This window comes from Fistularia commersonii, chromosome 6 (assembly GCF_037954325.1).
Source record: "Fistularia commersonii isolate RoL2024-O1a breed Wild chromosome 6, RoL_Fcom_v1.0, whole genome shotgun sequence".
Taxonomy (NCBI): domain Eukaryota; kingdom Metazoa; phylum Chordata; class Actinopteri; order Syngnathiformes; family Fistulariidae; genus Fistularia; species Fistularia commersonii.
Window position 1 is genome coordinate 21,336,511 of NC_141289.1, and position 14,891 is coordinate 21,351,401.

The 14,891-nt window shown below is 52.5% G+C and overlaps 1 protein-coding gene across 3 annotated transcripts in view; it reads left to right on the forward strand.

The window, feature by feature from the left end:
• Nucleotides 1–14,891, forward strand: part of kalrnb (kalirin RhoGEF kinase b) — a 44,813-nt gene that overhangs the window by 10,814 nt on the left and 19,108 nt on the right. For all 3 annotated transcript variants that reach the window (XM_086148687.1, XM_086148688.1, XM_086148689.1), the window contains exons 7-31: nt 298–420; nt 504–695; nt 1,478–1,609; nt 1,715–1,849; nt 1,937–2,029; nt 2,158–2,280; nt 2,429–2,545; nt 2,673–2,747; nt 3,389–3,511; nt 3,622–3,674; nt 4,299–4,446; nt 4,523–4,719; nt 4,793–4,890; nt 9,293–9,456; nt 9,871–9,990; nt 10,234–10,313; nt 10,507–10,645; nt 11,219–11,353; nt 11,524–11,671; nt 12,468–12,583; nt 12,747–12,869; nt 13,302–13,484; nt 14,025–14,149; nt 14,405–14,471; nt 14,739–14,848. In XM_086148687.1, coding sequence (XP_086004813.1) covers nt 298–420; nt 504–695; nt 1,478–1,609; nt 1,715–1,849; nt 1,937–2,029; nt 2,158–2,280; nt 2,429–2,545; nt 2,673–2,747; nt 3,389–3,511; nt 3,622–3,674; nt 4,299–4,446; nt 4,523–4,719; nt 4,793–4,890; nt 9,293–9,456; nt 9,871–9,990; nt 10,234–10,313; nt 10,507–10,645; nt 11,219–11,353; nt 11,524–11,671; nt 12,468–12,583; nt 12,747–12,869; nt 13,302–13,484; nt 14,025–14,149; nt 14,405–14,471; nt 14,739–14,848 — 3,119 coding nt within the window. The remainder of the gene's footprint in view (nt 1–297; nt 421–503; nt 696–1,477; nt 1,610–1,714; nt 1,850–1,936; nt 2,030–2,157; nt 2,281–2,428; nt 2,546–2,672; nt 2,748–3,388; nt 3,512–3,621; nt 3,675–4,298; nt 4,447–4,522; nt 4,720–4,792; nt 4,891–9,292; nt 9,457–9,870; nt 9,991–10,233; nt 10,314–10,506; nt 10,646–11,218; nt 11,354–11,523; nt 11,672–12,467; nt 12,584–12,746; nt 12,870–13,301; nt 13,485–14,024; nt 14,150–14,404; nt 14,472–14,738; nt 14,849–14,891) is intronic.

Consider the following 14,891-nt stretch of genomic DNA (forward strand, 5'->3'; position numbering starts at 1 on the left):
GCGTATGCGGGAGGAGCTGGGAATCCAACCGCCAACATTTGCATGGAAGGGGCGTCCGCTGAGCGGCTGAGCGGCGAGTGGCCTGGAAAGCAAAGGAAAGAGGCAGAGAGGGAGGAAAAGAAAGAAGCAGATGCAGAAAGACGGCGCATACATCTGCTGGATATTGAATTTTTTGAAGGACCATTAAGATCACCACTAAAATCAAGCTGTTTATGATTCTAATGACTGAAGTAAATCATAGAGCAGTTAATGATGTGTGTGTGTGTGTGTGTGTGTGTGTGTGTGTGTGTGTGTTAGATGTCAGAGTGGATCGCCCACAGTAAGGAGCTGTTTGTGCAGAGTCTGGCAGACGTGGGTCAGAACCATCAACATGCTCTGGATCTGCAAACTCAGCATCAGCATTTCACTGCCAACTGCATGGTCAGTGCAGAGTCCTCCTCCCCAGGGTGGCGCCGCCAAGGCTGCCGTCCCTCATCCTTCCGCCTTTGTGTTTGTCCGCCAAGAACGGAAGCGTCAACGTGGATAGCGTGGTCACCGTGGCGACGCGGCTGGCGGAGGCGGGTCATTACGGCGCAGAGAGGATCGCCACGGTGTCGTCGCGGCTGCAGGAGGACTGGAAGGCCCTGACCGCGGCGCTGGAGGAGCGCAGCGACACCCTTGCGATGGCCACCGGGTTCCACCAGGGAGCAGAACAGGTGAGCCGGAGGAGATGAGCGGCTTCAAGAACATCTCAAAGTAGTTTGGCTTCACTCTGAGCCCGACAACCTCCGCATGCCGTCGTACGGACGAGTCGCCCTGGTCGTTTCCAGGCCGTCTTGAAAACCTTCCGGAGAAACAGACATTTGGAGTTGCTGTGTTCCGAAAAATAATCAAGTGAAGTCTTTGGCTGTTTTTCGCCGTCATGTTGAACCGCGGTTAAAAACTGGATCAACAATGTGGAGTCAAAGATTTTTATTTTTATCATCGTTTTGGTTGTTGAGGAAGAAAGGCAGGCGGCACCGTAGCCTGTGGAGGGTGAAGATTCCAGCAGAGGACCTTTGACTCTGTGGAGGCTTTGCATCTTCTCCACGTCTGCCTGGGGTTCCAACCACAGGCCAAAGACTGTGGGAAGGAATGAGAAAAATGGTTGGCCTGTGGCTCTGCAGTGGATGGATGGATGGATGGATGGATGGATGGATGGATGGATGGATGGATGGATGGATGGATGGATGGATGGATGGACGAACAGATGCATGGATGGATGGATGCAATTTTGAATAGTTTGATCAAAGTTTTGATTGATTGATGAATGAATGGATGTTTGATGGATGGATGGATGGAGGGATGAATGAATGAAAAGAGAAAGTATTAAGGTTAGGGTTTGGATGGATGGATGGATGGATGGATGGATGGATGGATGGATGGATGGATGGATGGATGGATGGATGGATGGAAGGCCTGCTGACCTGCTGTCCGTCTCTTCCTCCTGTACCTGCAGTTTCTTCTCAGGGTGGAGAGCTGGGTGAAAGTGTGTTCTGAAGGAACGATGCCGTCAGCAACAGCAGAACTGGAAGCCGCTGTGAAAAAGCATCAAGAACTGAACGAGGAAATCTCTGCCAACTTCTCCCAGGTGCCGTGCCTGACTGTGTGTCCTGGTCAGAAGAGCATCTTCTCCCTGCGGTTCAGTCCGCTGGTCATCTGTCCGTCTGTATGTCAGCAGTCCGTCTCTCCTCAGGTCAGCGAGAGCGGCAAAGCCCTGCTGGACGTCCTGCAGCTCTGCCCGGCCACCGACTGCGAAGCCTCGGCGGCCGAGCCTGACTTCATCGCTGCGACGCACGGCATCATGGGAGTCCTGCACCAGATCGTGCAGGTAGACCTCTTTCTGAATCGCACCGGTAGACGGACGGGCGGTCGGTCCACAGACGGATGAGATCGGTCTGGATTCGGTTGATTGCAGAGTCACCATGAGGTGGAGGGCGCTTGGCAACACAGGAAGCTTCGCCTCCACCAGCGTCTGCAGCTGTGTGTGTTCCAGCAGGACGTGAGACAGGTACAATGCGCCGTCTTTCCGGAGGAACGTTCAGGAAATGTTACGGTTAAAGGAGTTCTCGTCCAGTTCCAGAGTACGTTGTGCTTCGCACCGGTGAAGGTGGTGTGTTCCTGCCTTTTCTCTCGCAGGTCCTGGACTGGGTGGAGCAGCACGGTGAAGTGTTCCTCAACAAGCACAGCGGCGTCGGCAAGTCTCTCCATCGGGCGCGGGCGCTGCAGAAACGTCACGATGACTTCCAGCAGGTGGCCCAGGTAATGAGCGGCCCGTCAAATCGGGGTCAGGCGAGGCGCGAGGAGCTGCCGACGGACGCCGTCGCGTCTCTTCAACTGGAAGGGATGAATTCTGATGCGGGAGCTAAAACCGGGAGAGATAAACGCTTCCTTCCTGTCTGGAAATTAGAACACTTACACAAATGCGGAGAAGCTCCTCGAAGCGGCGGACCAGCTGGCTCAGTCTGGGGAGTGTGAGGAGGAGGAGATCTACCGGGCCGCCCGAGACCTGGAGCTCCGCATGCAGGCAAACCCACTTCTCGCAATCCTCTCATTTTTATACCCTTTTTACGGGCGGTTAAACGCTCGGAGCGAAATCCGAGCCGACATAAAGGCGGCGCTGCATGTGGGATGTCAATATGTTTTGCATGCAGGCCTTCATCCAGCGGGTGGAGCAGAGGAAGCTTCTGCTGGACTTGGCCGTGTCCTTTTACACTCACACCAAGGAGGTAAGAAGGCCAAGCAGGGAGGACGTTCATGTCTGCTCAGAAGGAGATTCTGCATGTGTCTTTCCTGGGGTTTGAGTCTGGAAACAATCATTTTTACCTCCTTCAAAGTTGATGCCCGCCGTAAAAATGCTTATTTTTTATGAAAACATCAACATGCGATTTCCTCAAGATGATGCTTCATGTAGGGAATCTTTTTCCAAAAATATGTCTCGATGAAAATATCGTCACCCCACCATAGAGAGATGGAAGGATGGATGGATGGACGGATTGGCAGACCGATTGTTGATGATCGATCGATCGATCGATACGCCTCATCACGTTTGTTTTGGTTTCTCCATCTTCCGAACATATGAACGAGCCGTGGTTGTGTGTCTCTGTGCTGCCGTGTGACTGACTGGTCCAGGTTAAACCTGCCTTTCGCCACCGTCTCCGAGAACTGGCTCTCGTCCTTCCACAAGCCCGCGCGGTAGATAAGCGGATTAGTTTGTGAATGAATTTCACATGATGATAATTAACGAGAGGAAAGTCGTTCACTAATTAAGCACTGAGACTCAAGATCATCGGGCAAATCAATAAAGTGGATTGTATCGCTTCAATCATGGCCGCGGTGGTTTCAATGGCATCGAAATGCTCCCCCTCAGCTGTCGGCCTGGATGGAGGGTCTTCAGAAGCAGCTGACCTCTGACCTGTGCGTGTGTCCCGACACGGTGGAGGCCCTGCAGACGCTCATCAACCAGCAGCAGCAGAAACAGGCCAACACGCAGGTAACGGCCTCTGGGACGCCTGCGCTTCACACTAACACCTTGGGTAACATCCCCCTCCCAGCCGGAGCCGCTAACCCTCTCGCTAACCCTTCCTCTGACCCTGGCCACAGGAAGCGGCCATGAGTGTCATCCGGGAAGGAGAAGACCTCATCCTGCAGCTCAGGTACAGGGATGCAGGGTGCGGCGCCGCTCGTCCGAGGTCTGGTTTTGTCGCGCCGAGTTCGTAGAACGTCTTTGACTTCGAACGGCCGTTTTGCACGCTTGCGTTTCCTGTGTGATGACAGTAAACCCGTCGTCGTTGGTCTTCCCATCGGTTTAGCGTAGTTTAGCTTGGATCACCGGTTTGGGTGAGATGTTTTTTTTTTTTTACTTCTCATCATCATCTCAGTTCCCTTCTTTCCCGCTCACCAAGATCAGCCAGGATGCCTCTGCTCTCCGGTTTCCATAATCTGTGTTTGGTGGTCCAGCTTCTGGTTTCAGTTCCGTCGCCGTCCTTCTGCTGTGTTATTGTTCGGGGTGTTTGTTTTCAATCGTGTAGAATCATTTGTTCACGTCGGTTGGGTGACCGTGCCGTTATCTGCATTATCCGTGTTATTTGTTCTCTTTTTTTATCCAGTAACCAAGTAGGTTCGCACGTTTGTTTGGACGTGTCTTTCTATCGTTTGTCAAATCGAGCGTCGCCTCCTCGTTGCGGTCGAGTTTGTTTTCTTTTTTACGTTGTTCATTTTGGTTCTACGAGAGCTCCGCAGGTTTGCTGGTATGGTGACAGCGGGTGTGTTGGTTTAAGGCCCCAGGGAAGCTCGGTGGCCCACGTCGAGTCGGTGCTCCAGCAGCTCGAGGAATCTCACGGGCAGCTGGAAGAACTTTTCCACCAGAAGAAGATTCGATTGGATGTGTATCTGCAGCTGCGCATTCTGCAGCAGTGCATGCTGGAGGTGATGCATTATTCCTTTTATTTCAGCGGCTCTGTCGGGCCCAGCCGGGCTAACATGTTTGAAGTATGTTCTCTAGGTAACCGGGGAGATGGACGCCTGGAAGCAGGATCTTCAGAAACAATCCCAGGACTTTTCTGCGGAGAAGCTAGCGTCGCCACGGCTACCGGATGCTAACCAGGAAGCTCTAGCGCCAGACAAGTTAGCTCTTGGCCAGTCCAGGCTGGTGGAGGCCAGCCCAGAGGCGTTAACACTCGCACAGCAGCGCATCCACAGGTAGAACCAGTGACCGTATCCATCGCGCAACTCAAAAAGAAAAGCTACGAACTGACGAATGGATGGTTTGCAGGCACATGGAGAGGCGGCTGGCCATGAACAACATGATATATGAGGTCATCCAGCAGGGTCACGACCTCCAGCAGTACGTCACCGAGGTCCAGGCGACAGGTGAGGTCCACTTCTCCTTACGGTGTTTCCTGCTGCGGGTGTCATGGCTCAAAGGGGCTGAATCTTCTGGAGGTTGTTGTCGGGACCGTCGGGACTTATCGGCAGTGTCTTGGAGGGGTCGTTTGAAGCAGAGATCCGTTGGCGTCGACCTTCACCGGACATACACATTTACATGATTGAGCAAGACGCCATTAACTTGTGGGATTTGAAGCCTTGTTTTGTCTTCCGCTGGCCGGCCCTGCACTGACCTCCTCCGGTCCTTCTGGCCCTGCACTGACCTCCTCCGGTCCTTCTGGCCCTGCACTGACCTCCTCCGATCCTTCTGGCCCTGCACTGACCTCCTCTGGTCCTTCTGGTCCTGCACTGACCTCCTCTGGTCCTTCTGGCCCTGCACTGACCTCCTCCGGTCCTTCTGGCCCACCTGGACTTTATGACGCTGAATCGTCATGCAACCGTGTGCGCTGTCGTTCACGTCGCCATTATCTTGGTGATGATGGACCCAAAGCACATTATTCTACGCTTGATGCAAATGATCGACCTGCATCACTTAGGCAGAATTTTATAGTTTTCTGGGCACGGCCTCAGGGTTGAAGTAGCGTCTTTGTAACCCTCTCTCTGGAAGCGACAGTGAAACCATGTCAAGGTACGGTAGTTACAAGCTTATGGAGTTCATCCACATCCGTGAAGCTGTCCTGAAGATGTTCAACGAGCGCACGAGTGGCCGTGCGTCCGTACGTGGCTCTGCGAGCAGCTGGCGAGCGGTCCGGGCCGGGACCGGGACCGGGACCGGGTCCGGAACCCCAGGACCCCGTGAATGCAGGGCAGGATGACTGGATGCCTCAGACCTGCTGCCACAACCAAACTACTTTACGCTTACATTACCTGACATTTCATGTATAGCTAACTGTAACTAATTCAGAAGGTCATATTCACTTCATCTTAATTATTGATGATGAAAGAGCTCAAACACAGCATCCATTCATCCAACCCTCCGTCCGTTCACCCTGCAGTGTGTCGTGTGGATGATCGCACACACTCCCGCTTTGTCCTCATGGGCGTGCGTCCAGAAATATTTACCTCTGTCTAGTCAAATAGTACATTATTTTTTCCAAAACCAAGACTGCAGAGTCCTGGTGGATTTCCTATGACTGATGACCGCAGGTAGGCGTGAAATAAGGAAACACTCTGCAAACCACAAGAAATCAGCATGTAGCATATCCAATCACCAATACACACACCGACGCTTGGATCAGTCCTGCGCTGGTACAAAAATAGAGCATGTCCAGTGAGTGAATAAGTGTGTGTGTGTGTGTGTGTGTGTGTGTTTTGAACATTCAATCAGTGGGTCTTTTCTTGGAGTTGGTGAGGAGTCCAGAGTTGGGACTGATGGTTTTCCAGTGTTGGTCCGTCTCCTACAGCACATCTAAGTCTCCTGAAGGTGTAAAACAAGACGGATCCTTTTGTTTCCACATAAAACTGATAGGATTCATTTGATTACCACGTCTAAATCATTAGAGTCATAGCCAGTTGCTGCTTCGCTAGCGCCGATGATATTCGGGGAAAGGGGGCAGAGATGATGTGGGGGAGGGGGAAAAGAGGGATAAGGTTGCCATGGAAACTGCTCTCTGAAGCACTTCGTTGGTCCCCATGGAAACCACCGTATTGAATGTTGCCATTGGAACACACACACCAATGATACACCATCTGTGTGTGTGTGTGTGTGTGTGTGTGTGTGTGTGTGTGTGTGTGAGAGGGTACATTCAACGAACTTCCTGTTGTCCCTTCCCCTGCTGAAGTGCACATCTGAACGTGCACGTCTGCCGGGCTGCTTCCTGCCGCCTGATCTGCGTCTGCGCAGCCGCCGTATTTCAGCGCTCCAGACTCCATGTGCTTTTTGGAAGTGGTTTTTATGACTGTGTTATATGCCGTGTTTTCATTGAATTATTCATCTTTGTTATTCGTAGTGTTTTTATCGCTGCACTTTATCCATATGGGCCACCTTTACAACCAGAACCCCCTCCTGCACCCGAGGGAATCCACGCTTCTTAAGTTTTCTCTGACTTTTTTGGCTCCATTGGAGGAGCTGAAGTCTTGCGGAGGAAAGTCTGAACGCAGACGGACACGCGAGCGTCCTTTCCGGCCGGCCGGTAGCGTTCTCCGCCCCCGCCATCTGACGAGATCAGCTTACTTTAAATGACTTCATACCGCCGGGGGAGCACGGCTCGGTTTTGTTTTTTTAAACCTGGCTTCATGCGGCGTTTCAAACCCGGCGGTGAAGTTTCGTGGTTTGGAGCGGACCGTGACGCGCAGGCTTGCAGGAAACCAAGGGAGGAAGTTTGCGCTTTTACCTAAATAATAAGTGGGGCGCGGAGGCGGTGATGTTACACCGACACTCCTGTAGTATCCAGGAATGGCTTTTTACTGAGAGTAAACCAGAACACTCGGAGCGTTTTCCTCCGTTCTCCTCATGGATTTTTACATCCCTCTGCGAGCCCGGGTTAGACTGCGAGCCCAGACGGGCAGCACCACGCCGGCCGGCTGAGCAGATCTGAGCAGATCAGCTGCTGAAAACTCAGTAAACCTGGATAGTTCTCTAAACTCATGTAACCTCCGGGAGCCACCCGGACCGCACCGTCAAACCTTGTCCCCGCTCCTTCCCCCGGGCCTCGGAACCCCGGGCCTCGGACCCCCGGGCCTCGGACCCCTGGGCCTCGGGCCTCGGACCTCGGGCTCATACAGGCGGCCCCTGCATTCAGGCAGCGACTGACAGGAGTCCAAGCGTTCAGGGCCACAGCGAGGAGGTGGACTCTGGAGGCCGTGGACCTGCTCCAGGACCGCATGGAGACTCTGAGGTCCCTGAGGATGACAGCTGACAGTTTGCTGGTGCATCAGCATTCTGCGAGCAGGTCTGCCTCTCAACCGAAACCATCGCAAGGTGCAGTAACCAGAGCTTCTCCAGCAGCTTAGAGAGGGCGACCTCAGGGTCGGAGGGTGACGTGTTCAGGCCGCGCACGTCCTCCGTCGGTCCGTCTCTGAAGGCCGGGTGCCTTCCTGCCTCCGGACGTCCTCCGGCGCAGCGTTTCCAAAGACGGCCAGGCTGCCGGGCTCAGTGCGGCCGACCGGAGGGCCTGACATCTGTGCTCATGAAGAGTTTTGATCCCTCAAACCGATCACCGGCCCTCTCGGACCCGTGACGCCTCACCTACAGAGCGAAGCGCTCGCCGGACGGTGCCGTCGACCTCGGCCTCCGACACACACTCCAGCTCCTGGAACCCGGGGCGCCGTTTGATCGCCCCCCCGACCCACAGCGCCGGAGCTCCACGAGGTCGCGTCCTCGCTGGTCGTCTGCTCGGCCTGTTCACCCATGACCAGACCTCCAGCACCCCTCCTTCAAGCCCGGAGCGTCAAGGACAAGGAAGAGTCCGGTTACGGGGACGCGGTGCCACCGAAGGACCTGGAGCTCAACATCGACGAGAACATCCCGAGACACTCAACCTCTCAACTCAGCTCCTGCTGCTCAGTAACAGCCGTGCAGTTCAGGCGGTGGTCGCCATCGAGGACGTCCTCGCCTCCTCCATCTCCGAGTGGTTCCTGCATCTTCTGCGCGCAACAAACCGACCGTAACGGTCGTCTCACCGGCCAACAGCGAGAACCTCGAGGTTTCGTGCACGGTGGCTCCAGGATAGCGGGCGACCATCACATGGCGCTCGCCGCCCGTCCACGGCCGCAGGCTCAGGTCCATCAGGGCTGCAAGCAGGACACGTTTGACCAGAGGTTTTCCCGCAGGCCGTCACCTTCCTCAACTGGTCCTCGCGGCCGCCGCCGTTCCCAGAGGCTCATTCTGTCTCACTCTGAACGCAGCACACTTAAAGTGAAGCTAGTTTCAAAGCACAGCCTGTGATTTCTGTTTTTTTTATTTCTTTATTGCTAAGTTAACATGTCTTTTTCTTCTAGCATATTCTGGAATCTTAAATCTTCCTTCTCCAGGGTTCTGTCGTACCTTTGTTCACTGGACATGTGACGGATAGAGAGATTCTGATTCTGACTTAATGTCAACAGTTACATTTTAGGCTGGCAGGCGATGGGACCGACCAACGTGTTTTAACATTTGTAAAGCTTCTTGAAACTCCTCTTTTAGACTTTTTCCAAACACGTAATGTGACTGAGTCTCCTTCATGTCTGACCGTGCGCTTTCACACACGCTTTACCCATTTACAGAACCCAGACTCTGACCGACCGGCCCACACAACTTTTGTTTTCTTCTCAAACCGCCGGTAGCTCCTTGCGGTGTCGCTGCGCATGAGGATGTTTCGTACGCTACATCTTGTGCACTGTGAACACCGATCGGTGTGTGTGTGTATGTGTGCACGTCTACTCACGCGTGCGGTCTCGTGCGCACCAGGTATGGAGCTCTCAGAGGCCGAAGGAGGTCTTTCCTCCCAGGTGGACGACCTGCATCACATCCTCCAGGAGAAGCAGAAGGAGCTCCAGCAGATTGCAGATCACATACACACACACCTGGAGCAAAACCTGCAGCTGAGACACCTGCAGAGCCAGGTGAAGCAGGTAAGTGTGCGCGCACACACACACACACACACACTGCCGTTCATCTCTGAACTCATAGCCCTCTGGCGTCAAAGCATCATGTGTCTGCTTGGTTTGCACCACGTGAAGAAGGTGAAAACCTGCCTCTTCACCAAGCACTGCCACACTAATCACTCTGAGCCCCCAAACCCACCTAGAAAAAAAAATAAAAACAAAAAGAATGTGTGTATGTGGTTCTGAGATGGCTACTTGGTCAAGTGGTCACTTCTGACTTCCGACCACTGGTACTTCGGATCTTCGGTGACTGAATTGCGCTTTATGTCAGTCTCTTTGGATAAAAGCGTCTTCCAAATGACTGGAATGTAACGTCATGTAAGGAAGAAAAACCTGAATTGTAGGATCTGGATGGATGAGACGTCTGTGGCTGTTTGTCAGGTGCTGGGCTGGATCTCAGAGGGGGAGGTCATGTTGTCATCATGCATGCTGAACTCCAGCTGCTTATCTGAAGCAGAGCAGCTGCAGAGGGAACATGAACGTCTTCAGCAGGCCATCGAGGTGACAAGACACACAAACACACACCTTTACATCATCCGTCCACACGTACTTCCATTCATCCGTGCACGAAAGACTGATGCGATGTGAAACTCAGAGATAGAACACTTAATGACATCCAGACTTCTCCACAAATATGCATGTTTATTTTCCTGTCTTAATGACAGTACTACGTGTATGTGTGTGTGTGTGCGCGTGTGTGCGTGTGTGTGTGTGTGTGTGTGTGCGTGTGTGTGTGTGTTCCAGGCCCTCCTCCATGCTGACTCCCTGCAGAGGACTCACCAGGTGGCTCTGGCTTTGCAGCAGCGAGCAGAACTTCTCGTCAGGTTGTTTCTTGCTAGTTTGGCATTTGCTTTTCAGTGTTTGTGTCACAAAACTTCATGACAAATCTTGCGCCCCAATTTTACATTCAAATGTGTTTGTCATTCTAGGGAGTTTTTCCTGATTGTCGATCGTCTTTTGGAATCAGCTTTATTTTCCCTCGCCCGTTTCATTTTTGCTGTTTCATTTCCCCTGCAGGTCGGGCCACTACGACCCGGACGCCGTGAGGTCGTGCGCTCAGACGGTGGCTCTGCACTGGCAGACTCTGATGCTGAGGATCGAAGACCGGCTCAAACTGGTCAACGCCTCCGCCGCCTTCTACCGGACGTCCCAGCAGGTTCCCGTCCGTCCGCCCGTCTGATTAACTGCCAAGCTGTCTGTCACCCCCTTATCTCTTTGGCTTTCTGTCCATCTATCCGACCCGGTTCCCTCTGGACGGGCCCTTCCTCCCCCGTCTCATTACATTACATTACATTACATTACATTACATTACATTACATTTGGCAGACGCTTTTATCCAAAGCGACTTACAATAAAGGATATAGGGACTGCAAATACACTTGCAAATACAAGATGCACAGGAAATATACAGAACAGTAAGCTGGGGTTAGTGAGTTGTTTTTTTTTTTGACAAAGACATACACAAACGTACACACACACACACACACACACACACTGCATAGCCAAACTTGCTGCCTAACCTGATCTGGGGCATCAGCGCAGTAAAAAGTCCTGACAGAGAAAAGTTTTTACCTGTTTCCTGAAGGTTGAGAGAGATGATGCTAGTCTTGTTGCTTCCGGAAGTTTGTTCCACCACTGAGGTAGTAGAACTGAGAACAGTTTTGCCTGAGATCGCTTAGAGCCAGAAAAAGGTACTGCTAGTCTCCTGATCTACCTGCACCTCTTCCAGGTGTGTGGCGTCCTGGAGAGCCTGGAGCAGGAGTACCGGCGGGAGGAGGACTGGTGCGGAGGAGGGGATCGTCAGCCGGAGCAGTTGCTGCCCCTTATAAACAAGCACATGGAGCAGAAGGAGGCCTTTCTAAAGGTGAGGCCTGGGGAAGCCCGGGGGGGGAAGAGCCCCCGAAGCCCCGGGGGGGGGAAGAGCCCCCGAAGCCCCGGGGACCCCGGGACGGCTAATCTGACGCCGCGGGTCCTGCTCGCACATCGTTGTATCATCACGAATGCGTCGGTCTTGCCTTGTTTCCGTGGCGATAGGCCTGCACGCTGGCTCGTCGGAATGCCGAAGTTTTTCTCAAGTACATCCACCGCAACAGCGTCACCATGGCAAACATCTCGGGCCACGGGGTGACCGGAGTCACGGAGATCACCGGACACTCCAGGGTCCCAGAGCAGCAGGTCAAAGGTGAGACGTCGTGACTGTCGAGCCACGTCGTCGTCGTCTTTGCGACGGCGCCGTAGACTTCGGGGAGCGCCGCGTCAGAAAGTACGAGGCTAACCAGTGAAGGAAGGTGTTAGCTCAGGCTAATATTTCCATTGCGCAGCCCGACGTGTTTGCCTTCCCGTTTTCAGGCCCTAAAATGACAACGGAGAGAATCTTTAGAAATTAAAAAAATGAAAAGCTACATGCAAAGTGAGTAGTGTTTATCCCATTTTGCTTTGTGTAGTTTTACTGCACATTGTTTTTTGGCTGCAGAATCATCCTCCGATCTGGATTTGGGAACCGGACGTCCTTCCTGTTTGAGAACAGGCTTAAAATCTTCCTTGAGAAAGCTTGTAGCAAGGCTTGGCTCAGGCCAGCCCAACGCCGGGCAATTATTTGAACGGCCGGGCCACATTTCTTATTTAATTTTTATGCCGCGGCCAACTAGGTATCATGTAAATTGAGCAAAATGAAAATTGCAATTTAGATATTTTGGCATTTTATTTCAACTTGAAAATCATTAATGATCATATAAATATACTGCCATTATTTTGTTTGTAATCATCCATACAAAATTAAACAAAAGGAAAAAATAAGGAGTTTCTAAATTCAATATTGATTGAAAATACATAGCAAATAGTTTGGTGGGCCGGATGAAAAATATTAAAGTTGTATCCTTTCAGCCATCATAATCCATGGATTGACTGAGGACGTACGGTGGCTAGCATCATTTGTCAATATCTTGTGTGTGTGTGTGTGTGTGTGTGTGTGTGTGCAGGAATCCTCAGTGAGTTGCTCCAGAGAGAAAACCGAGTTCTTCACTTCTGGACCCTGAAGAAGCGTCGCCTGGACCAGTGTCAGCAGTACTTGATGTTCCAGAACCACACCCAGCAGGTCGCCACGCTCGCAAACATGCACCTGCTCACCCTCAATGTTATTTTTATTTTTTCCTCGCTCGGACAAATGTCCCGACCGCTAGATATCAGTGTCGCAAAACCTGAACTTTTCATCGTCGTCGTCGCTTGCGTTCGGCTGACGGCGCCGTCTGCCAATACAGGCTCTGGATTGGCTGCAGCAGTCAGCTGACCATTACCTGGCCACGCACACGTCGCCGGGGGCGACGCTGGTGGAGACCCAGGAGCTCCTCAACCAGCACAGAGAGTTCTGTGTTTCAGCCAAGGTGAGACGGCAGAGATCACACACTCCGTCTCCCTTCCCATGGTTGCCGCTGACTCATTGATTGATCTGATTATTCGCAAGAACAAAAGTATAATATTTCAATTCTTTTCCCGGATTTCTCATCGATCAAATTTCGGCAAATAAATCAAATAGTGAAAACGGTTCGGTGACGTTTTCATTTTTTTTCAATTTTCATCCGATGCTCCACCGCATCATTTCCGAAGCTGGAATCCAAACTCTGCATCCAAACTCCTGAAGCTCAGCTCAACTCAGGAGGCGCTTGAGTTTCACCTCCCATTTCTATCCGTCTTCATCCCGGTGTGGCTCTGCCTCTCGAGCCTCTGAAACCGCCGAGCGCGGATATGGTTGACCCGGTTCTCCGTCCCGGTCCGGCTCTTAAAACATCTCCTAACGTTCCCCCCCCGCCTCCCAGCACACCCAGGAGAAGGTTCACCTGCTGATCCAGCTGGCGGAGAGCATGCTGGCCAAGGGCCACGCCCACCGGGTGGAGCTGCGCCGCTGCGTCTCCACAGTGGACAAGCGATATCGCGATTTCACGGTCCGAATGGGACAGTACCGTCACCTGCTGGAGACGGCGCTGGGCGGCTGCTCCCAGGTAAGACCTGAGCGCACGTCCGACAGCTGATAGCAAACGCTCCTCCTGCAAACAATCTGTGAATCGATTCAAAAATATCATGTCCGGTTCTTTCCAAAGTCAGCTTGGAGTCCAGTTTCCTGGATTGTGCAACAGAAAAAGATCACAAAAATGATTTGTGTATTTAGATTTGAAAATAGTCTGTTGTTATCAAATTGGAAGAAATTGCGGTCAAATGTTAAAAATGACTTCATATCTGAATGAATTTATTGAGTATTTTTGAGATCCCACTTGTGGAGGTGGAGGTTCTGGTGACGAACAAAAGGCTGTCAATAAATGAATCTACTTCAAATCTAAAATGGCACCGAGCTGAGGGGCGCAGCGCGGCGCCCTAAAAACACACAGTAACAAAAACGCAAAAGATGGAAACGACGAGTGTCTTCCAAACAGCGGCGTGCGACAACGTGACGCAAAATACCAGTGTGGATTATCAGGATGGCCGACGTCTTCGGCGGCAGGAATGCAGGCGGAATTGACGCGGTAACTTTCTGTTCCCGTCAGGACAACAAGGACCTGGAACTGGAGTTGATCCCCAACAGTCTGTCGGATTCAGATCCCGAGGTGAACCTGTCGGACCCGGGTCACCAGGTCAGCGACGAAAAGAGGCGCTCCGCCCGCAAGAAAGAGTGAGTGACAGCCGGCCGCCGCCGCCGCCGCCGCTCTTTTCACCGCCGCCAGAAGGCCGCGCACAGCTCAAGGTTTCTGAACCACAAAGGCAGCCTGTCCTCGCCGGGCTCCACATTTAAACTGTCATGGCGGGAGTTGGTGATAAACATATATACTGTATATGTACATGTATAGAGAGAGAAACTGATTTGATGATTGTAACCGGTGAGGCGGCAGCTTGGCGAGAACATCGGCTGACTGGCTCGTGTTCTCAGGTACATCATGGCTGAACTGCTGAAGACGGAGAGAGTTTATGTCCGAGACCTGCAGGAGTGCATTGAGGTATGAACGCGTCGGGCAATCCTTCTGGAATTCAGTGACCTGGTGTTTGGAAGCGGAGAACGTGAGTCTCGTAGTTTCTCCGCGACACTTCCAAACCTAAGATTTGGAGAGCCGTTCTTTGTGTTTGACGCTTTGCTATTTTGTGTTGAAGCCTCGTGTGGCAGCGTGTTGTACGGCGCGTTCACGTGCATTGAAAGTGTGTAGAACTGTGTGTGTGTGTGTGTGTGTGTGTGTGTGTGTGTGTGTGTGTGTGTGTGTCCGCCGCAGACGTACCTGTGGGAGATGACCAGCGGCTCGGAAGACGTCCCTCCGGGCCTCACGCACAAGGACGACATCGTGTTTGGAAACATCCAGGACATCTACGAGTTCCACAACAGGTGCGCACGTGCATAAACCACACATCACACTGTGGACTCACAC